The 7,990-nt window shown below is 39.1% G+C and overlaps 1 protein-coding gene across 10 annotated transcripts in view; it reads left to right on the top strand.

Moving 5' to 3' along the window:
• The first annotated feature begins 116 nt into the window (after window positions 1–116).
• Window positions 117–7,990, top strand: part of ARHGAP12 (Rho GTPase activating protein 12) — an 80,504-nt gene continuing 72,630 nt past the window's right edge. For 3 of the 10 annotated variants that reach the window (XM_026841857.1, XM_026841854.1, XM_026841852.1), the window contains exons 1-2: window positions 1,690–2,175; window positions 5,319–6,074. In XM_026841857.1, coding sequence (XP_026697658.1) covers window positions 5,406–6,074 — 669 coding nt within the window. In that variant the 5' untranslated portion in view covers window positions 1,690–2,175; window positions 5,319–5,405. Of the gene's footprint in view, window positions 128–743; window positions 748–1,687; window positions 2,176–5,315; window positions 6,075–7,990 lie in introns of those variants that run through there. The other 7 variants (XM_026841860.1, XM_026841858.1, XM_026841859.1 and 4 more) reach the window with 5 other exon arrangements.

Raw genomic sequence — 7,990 nt, 5'->3', positions numbered from 1 at the left:
CCTGGCGGCCGTTCCCGGGCTCCGCCGCCGACCCGGGGAGGGGGATTCGACGCCCTGGCGTTAACTCGAGCGCGGCAACTTGGGGTGGTTTAAAGGCCGGGGTGAGGCGGTGCGGTGGCGCGGCGCCGTTTGCAGCCTGTCGTTGGAGTCAGCAACTTAACAAAAGCTCGCGACGAGGAGCAGGTGGGCTGCTGATGCGTGGAGGCTTCTGAAGGTGTGGGGTGCCGCGGCGGGGCTGCGAAAGTTGTCCTGACGGTTGTTTAAAATGCATCTCATCCAGTGCTCCGAGTCACAGACAGTTGTTAAATGGTTACTTATTATGCCTTTAATTTTTAAGGATCTGTGAGCTCTGGGAAGCTCGGTTATTTGGAAGTAGTGCTTTTTCTCTAGCCTGTGTTGGTGATCTCTGAGGAAACAGTAAAGGATTAAGTTTGTTTTCATAAACCTTGTCAACTGTGTCTTGTCTCTATCTGTTATTTGCTTTCGCATCTTCGTATCTATTTTTATACAACTTTTGCATGCTCTAGATGCACACTTTGCAGATGGTGGTTTTTATAGGCACTGCTGAGGGCTGGGTGTCTGCATGAAAATACTTGCTGAGGAGTTCGTTGTCCTGGATAGAGAGTGGTGCCCCTTGGGAAGGAAGGTATGGATAGGGTTGTATTCTAACCAGATTATTGTGGGACCAGTCTCCCAAGCAGTGTTCGTGCAGTACTGCTTGCATCCCGAAGAAAACTGCCCAGGGAGAAGCAGAAGCATAGAAGCTAGTGAGCTGTAGCCAGGGTATCTCATCTGGCCTGAACTGATAAGAATTTATCCTAATTTAGCTCCAGTAATTGAGTTTATTTCTGTATCAGCACTGCGGAAGGGTTCAGTTCAGTAGTGGGTGAAGTTTGGTGCTGAAAATGGAAAAAGATTACACAAGTCAACTGCTGCTGCTTTGTAGGACACTTGGAACAAGGTCACACAAAGAATTTTAAGATGATTGGTTAATATCTTCAGTGGCATTTTTAAAATAATTTATCGTCTGTTTGTATTATAAAGTAAGTAACAACTCCATAGCCGTGGTAAGGTTTTTTTCCAAGTGGAAAATAAAAGAAATACACTAAAAAGACTTTTCTTGTTATCTCAAGTCTGAATTATCTGGTTCTAGCAGATCAGAAGAAAATACTCTGTGATATGAAACACATATTGTGTACCTTCTGATGTTTGTGTTGCTTTTTTTTTTTCCTCGTCTCAAGTTCTAGGATAATGGTGAAGTTAGGGGTGATCTTGTCTAATATGATATATGATTGCATTATCTACATATCGTATATGATCATATTTACGGTCCTGTGTGTGGTAGGACCACGCTTCTTTCAAGACCCTTTGCATGTGCTTGGAGCTCAGTGTAGCGAGCATTGTTCTGCCGTTCAGATGGAGAGCTGTAAGGAGGTGAGCGCCTTGCCGTAGGGTTTAAGTCGCCCTGGGAAAGGCTTACCCCCGAGCAATCTAAAGCTCTCCAAACCCCACCCGTCTAAGGTGGGGCTTAGAAAAGGTCTCGTTTTGTGTGGACGTACGTGAAATCCGGCTAGAGGCAAACGTCTGCATCCCCGCGTGGGGGGAGGCCCCCTGAGCCGTGTCCGCGGAGGGGCGCGGGGCGGGGAGAGGAGGGAAGGGAGGAGATGACCTCCGCAAACACCGAGGGTTGCCAGCCTTACTCGGCCTTAGCTGAGTAAGAGGTGGGAACGGTGCCCATCGGAAAAAGGATCCCGAAGAGATCTGTGCGTGGGTATCGAGTGGAAGAGCCTCTGGCCGTTTGCTTCCCGAGCGCGGCTGGGCAGCCGGGGCCGTGCCTGTAATCACGCGTGTCCTCTCTTAGGGTGACGCGCGTGCTCTGCGGAACTGTGTTGCTGCGTAGGGATGTGGCCCACCTTAAATTAGTTACCGTGTAACGATCGGGGTTTTCTTCACCAGAAGAGTGTGGCCTGAGTCTGGTTTTTGGTATTTATAAGTTTTCTTAGGCCTTTGTTGTCAGTGAGGGCATTTGTTGTTATTAATCTCTTAATCAGGCATTGAGACTTTAAGGTACTAAAGCTCACAGCTGTCCTCATGAAATAATGTTTCATGATTTTCTTCCTCTAATTAGGGTTCTTCAACCTTTGTTACCAAAGTGGGTGCCATCCAGCATTACAGGTAATGGTAAAGAAAAAGAAATAGTGAGATTATAAGGTCTGACCTGTCATGTCACTTCAACTGTTGACTAGTAGCACAATGAAGTCAGTACTCCAGATGTCAGTACTGTGCATTCACATCGGAATTATTCTAAGCCCCTTACAATAGAGGTTTGGCCAAGGATTTGATGGTTCTTTAACCTGAGTTCTATGAGACAGATAGATGGACGCTTGAAAGGACATTACAGCAAGCTGTCCCCTGGACTGCACATAGGGTACAGGCAGTCTGCCTTCTGTGGCACAACAGCTGCATTAAAAAACAAACCAAAACAAAATAAAATGTAATTTATTTGGATTTATGAAATCAAGACCATGGTAGTTGTTTGCAGACCTTCAGGGTTAATGTTGATATTTGTTAAACTTAGAAAGATTTCCTACCTATGCCATGTTGAGGTGTAGAATTAGAGCCTTGCTTGATCCTGATGATGTGGTATGTTTATAAAACTGTTTTAGTGTTCTGGCCAAATGCAGGACACAGCCTATCTCCTTTTGATCATATGTTCAACATTACCAAATGTTTGCTGTTGACTTGATAATTTTGCAGTTTGGATAAGAGAACAAAAAACTCTAATGCTTATTTTTGTTGGTTTTATTTTTTTATGGAAAGGGATGAGACTGCAAAACTGACTTCAAAAGTGGTTACAACTATTTTTGTAGCTACTGTATTTTTTAAAATTCTGGGGTTTTAGTATAAAATGCAACTTATTGAACCTATCTGTCTTGAAAAAAAATGTGAAGCGTGCATTCTCAATTAATACCTGTATGAAATTGGATTTTTCATTTCTCTTTTGCCAAACTTTTAAACGCTTGTAGCCCTGTGGGAAACCATAGACTTAGGTTCTCTTCTTGGTTTCTGTATTGGAGAAGGAAGAACAGTGTGAATGGGTCCTCTCCTACCTTTCAACTTCCAAGGTAGCAGACTTTAGAGGTAGATTGTAACTTGGAAACACTTGCATTTTTCTGGTGTATGACCTTGAAGCCGTGAAGGGGGTTAGTAGCAGCTTTGAAGAAGTGTTGGGAGGAGTCAGGTTTAGTAACAAGGAAACCATAACATTTGTAAGGCAGAGCTTCCAAAACTAGGAAGAGGGTGGGAATGGCTGCAATTTGTTTGTGTTTACCTTCTGCTACAGTTGTTCAATAACTGCAGAGCTGTACTTGAAAAATACCTATTTATGTAGAACAGCAGGTAAGCAAGTTATTTTGTACTGAGGCTGTAAATAGACTATAATGTTGTGAATTTCAATGTGCCATTTTATGCTAGAGAGAGTAAACACCAGAATCTTAGCATTCTTTTCTACTCTAAGCTTTTTTGAATGTGGTGCCATCATTCCTTCTGCCAAGTTCTCAATGAAATTGCCTGACCTTCTGATTCCATTTGGAGCTTTGCAACTGATGGTAGCTTTCAAGTTAGCAATAGGAAATGAAATGCTTCCTGAAGGTGAAAGAAGATGGACTGTAGGAGAGAGAAAGACAGTTTAAAGATGGGCACTTCTATCTTGGCATCATACTTGAGCTTCTTTCTCTACTGAGTTACATGGGAAATGCATTCTTTTTTTCAAGGCTCAGACCAGTTAATGGAAATGGTGAAAGAGAACTTGAAGAACTGTTTGGGGTTTCTGCTTCAGCCCTCCCCAGAAGCCCTTTTTTGTTGTTGTTTCTGTCCTTAGTCACGTTTAGGGTAGCTGAGTTCACTCTGTGTGTGTATGTGTCTGCATGGAGTTGCAGTAGTTTTGCTCTACAGCAGGGTAAACACTACAGATCTCATCACAGAGGCTTAACTTGCAGGGTTGCAAGTTTCTACATAATTTTTCTCATTCATGAAACATGCATTTTAAAACAATATTTATTTATTAATCTATATAAGATTAAATGTGGCAGCATTTTACTTGATTTTACCTGTATACCATTTGAATGCTAGAGATTCCCCTTTACTTACTGCTTTGATTTTCAAGATTAAGAAACCATATCTTTCATGTTAACTATGTTGTGTTCAGTGTAAATTGGCAAGACTGATGCTTATCCACTTACAAATTGTGACATTGATGCTACATGATTAAATAGAGACAATTTGTAGTTCATGGGTGTGGATACAGTGGTGGTTGTCTGGATTATAAGGTGCTGAAAGCCCTTCTCAAAATTTTCATGTGTTAACCATTTTTGGTTTCAGTTTGTAGTCCTGTTTCATTATTGTTGGGTTTCTTGTTCGTGTTTTCTGTTTTAGTCTTTAAACTTTTTGTTAGATTAGGTTTTCTCTAAGGTATGTCACAAAAAAATTCTCTTAAGATCAAAGTAAATATGCAAAATTTAAATCACTCAAACCAAAGTATCTTGGAAATGTTGAATACTTTAATACTACCATAGTTATAGATTAAATTCTATATTGCAGTTACACTAGCAATTTACAGAAATAAAAAGTGATTATACCACCTGTTTTATAGACAACAGCTAGATGCAGAGGCAATGTGATCTGCAGCCTCAGACAGCATGGGTCTCATAGTTTCCTAGTTACCTCCTTCTCCAGTTAGGTGAAGGTTAGCAGGCTTTGTGCAGCATGTATGGATCAAGGATTGCCAGCACATGATGAACCTGATGACCGGGGTGTAGCATTGGGTGAAGATTTAAGGGATTTTGTAAGGACTTTTGAGCACTCTTGAACTGAAAGAGGAATCAAAATAAGCAAATAATAATCAAAATATTCAAAAATATATTATTAAAACCAGTGTAGTAACACAGTTCCATTAACAAATTAAGCCTGTGTATAAACAAAAGATTGACTCGGACTAGTATCCCCTCCAAGCGCCTGATGATCGATCAACATTAGTTAGTAATAGAAACAGGCTTAATGAGCCACTTGATAACAGGTTTGTGTGAACAGGAGAGTTAAATTGGTGAGTAAGTTGTTCTACTGACTTTCTGTTTTTATCACTGAGAAAGGTGTCTGAAAATCTTGCACTTTTCCATCAGTTGATTAGTTTGAGGTTGACATAAATTGAATAGGCAGGGTTATTTTTGAAATTAAATTCCTCTGAAGTGCTGTTAAACAATTACTTTATTACATATATATGTCTTTTCTTTTTCTTTCTTTTTTTTTTTTTTTTTTTACAGCTCTGTTAATAAACAGATAAAATAACACTTCAGAAACAGAATGTGGCTTACCTTTTGCCTGAAAAGGTGAAATCTTTTCAAACAGAAATGGCTGATAAAGGTGGGAAGATCATTCCAGGACAATTGTACATTGAAGTGGAGTATGACTATGAGTATGAGGCCAAGGACAAGAAGATTGTGATTAAGCAAGGGGAGAAATACATCTTGGTGAAAAAGACTAATGATGACTGGTGGCAAGTCAAAAGAGATGAAAATTCCAAACCCTTTTATGTGCCAGCACAGTATGTGAAGGAAATACCACGAAAAGCGCTGATGCCACCTGTCAAGCCTGCAAGCATGCTGCCAAATAATGCTTTGAAGTTGACACATGGATTACAGAGATCAACTGAAAATGTGAATAAGTCACCAGAGCTTTCTAGTTTTGGAAAATCTTCTCCAGTTCAAGTGTCTTGCTTAGTTCGAGATGCTAATCAAAATCTGGGACTGAACAATAGCCCCGGTCAAACTCTAGGTTTGAGTCTGGACCTTACCCAAAACAATGGCAAGCTTAACAATGAGTTGCAATCTCCCAAGGTTTCCAATCAGTATAGAACCATCTCCATGGGTCATTTCCCATGTCCCGAGTTCTTGGAAATAGAGAAGACCAGCTTTTTGCATGAACAATCTTGTGATTCAGCAGGAGAAGGCTCAGAAAAAATTCACCAAGATTCGGAGTCTGGAGATGAACTCAGTAGTAGCTCCACAGAACAAGTGCAGGTAGGCTAGAAAAAATCATCCCTGTAGATTTGTTTGTGTTGGATTTTTGTTTACTTATTGCCATAGTTGCTTGCTACTGTTTTGAGACTTATTCCTAATAAATTCAGATTGTTGAAGTAAAAATGTCTTATCTTAGCATGAACTGGTTATTGAAGACTAAACAGTTGATGTCTATAGCTCTATTTCTTGCAGAAATACTTTGCTTAGGGGATTAATTCCATTTATGTTATCCTGTGACTGAATGTTACAGAAACACTTCTGTTCCTTCTTCATTAAGATTGTTTTGAGATGACACTGAATTTGGGTTATATTTTCTTCCAGATGAAGAGAGCTTACTGCAGTAACTCTTCACTTCTTGGCTTGTTGAAATAATAGCGCTAGTTACTGCCATCTTTCCCTAAGTACGTGTATAGATAGTGGAAGAGTTGTCAACAGATATATTAATGGGTTTAATAGCTAAAAAATGGTACACTTAAGATTTATATGTTTAATTTCTGGCTTGATTCTTTTATTTGTAGACTCTCCTTGTAATGAGTCAGCCTTGCCAATTCTGCTTTTTACAACTGTATTAAAACTCAAAGCATGTGAGTTTGTTAATTAGTATGGAAGAATCTCAGGAATGATGTACTCCCACTTCAGGCTAAAACTGAGCATTGATGGCTGCCTTAGTAAAGTGGTTTCTCTCACTTTTTTTTTTTTTTTTTTTTTTTTTTTTTTTTTTTTTTTAACAGGCCTCCCCCAACAAAAGATTAGCACTCTGATTTAGATAATCAGGTCACTTCTGGTGCGGATAACCAAGTTAATTAGTCTATTGTCATCTAGCTTTTTTTCCTTGAACCAATGATGTATGTGTACCTACACATAATTATGTATGTGTGTATATAGATAATTCCAACACATAACACCCTTCCCCCCATTCTGTAGGGAGATGTTAAATTATTTCAAAATTCTAAGGTTAAAAGCTCTCTAGCCTTGAACTTTCTTACTCTGTAATGTTAACCTGTTATTGTTTGGGTACAAATTGATCATTGTAGTAAACACCACTTGCCAGCATGTATTCAGAGTACTAAAGGAGCTCACTCGAGTGTGGTAATCAAATAAAAGTTGATGCTAACTTTAGAAATAAAAATCTTATCATGGAGTGAATCAGTACTTTGCTAATAAGACAGAATTAAGACAAAGCTGCTTAGTTAATGAGTGAATGTAGGAAGATCTTAAAGATACAAGATTGGGTGATTTAGACGAACTCTGAACTCTAATATATATTTATTGAAATACTTGGAATCAGTAGTTTTTTAATATCCTACTATGTTTTTGACCTCACTCTTGAAATTTAAAATTTTTCTAGTTATGGGACTTAATGCCTTTAATATTTGTATCTTTAATAACAATTTTATTTTAACTCCTCCCCCAATAATAAGGAATAAATTACTGAATTTATTTTTGAGTAATTTCTCACTTATGCAGTGTGAATATTGATCAGTTTTCTTGCACTTTCTTTGCAGAGTGTCCTAGCTCACTGTAGCTGATATGAGTCATTTAGAACTTCGAAGGCTAAAATAACTATTAGATATTTATTTTAGAAGTGTGTATAGTAGCCCATCTACTGCCGTACTAATTGATTGCCACACAAATGATAAAAATACTAAGGAATGCTTAGAAACTGTATTCTACTTCTAATAGTTTATCACAGTAAAGTTTATATTGTATGTTAAGATAGTTCTTTCTACTGTGTTGACTATAGCGTGATGCATCTCCATCTCTAAAGTAGGTGAAATTCATGTTACATGGGTACCTTTTTGTCAAATAAGCTGCTCAGTTTCCACCGGGCCCTGTGACTGCTGATGCAGAGACACTTAGTCTTTCAACCTTTGTCATCCCCTTACCCCCCCCCCCCCCCCCAAAAAAAAAAAAAA

Source organism: Athene cunicularia (genome assembly GCF_003259725.1).
Source record: "Athene cunicularia isolate RWA chromosome 2 unlocalized genomic scaffold, athCun1 chr2_part1, whole genome shotgun sequence".
NCBI lineage: Eukaryota > Metazoa > Chordata > Aves > Strigiformes > Strigidae > Athene > Athene cunicularia.
Note: the sequence above shows the minus strand (reverse complement) of the source record. Positions and strands in the feature narration are given on the sequence as shown.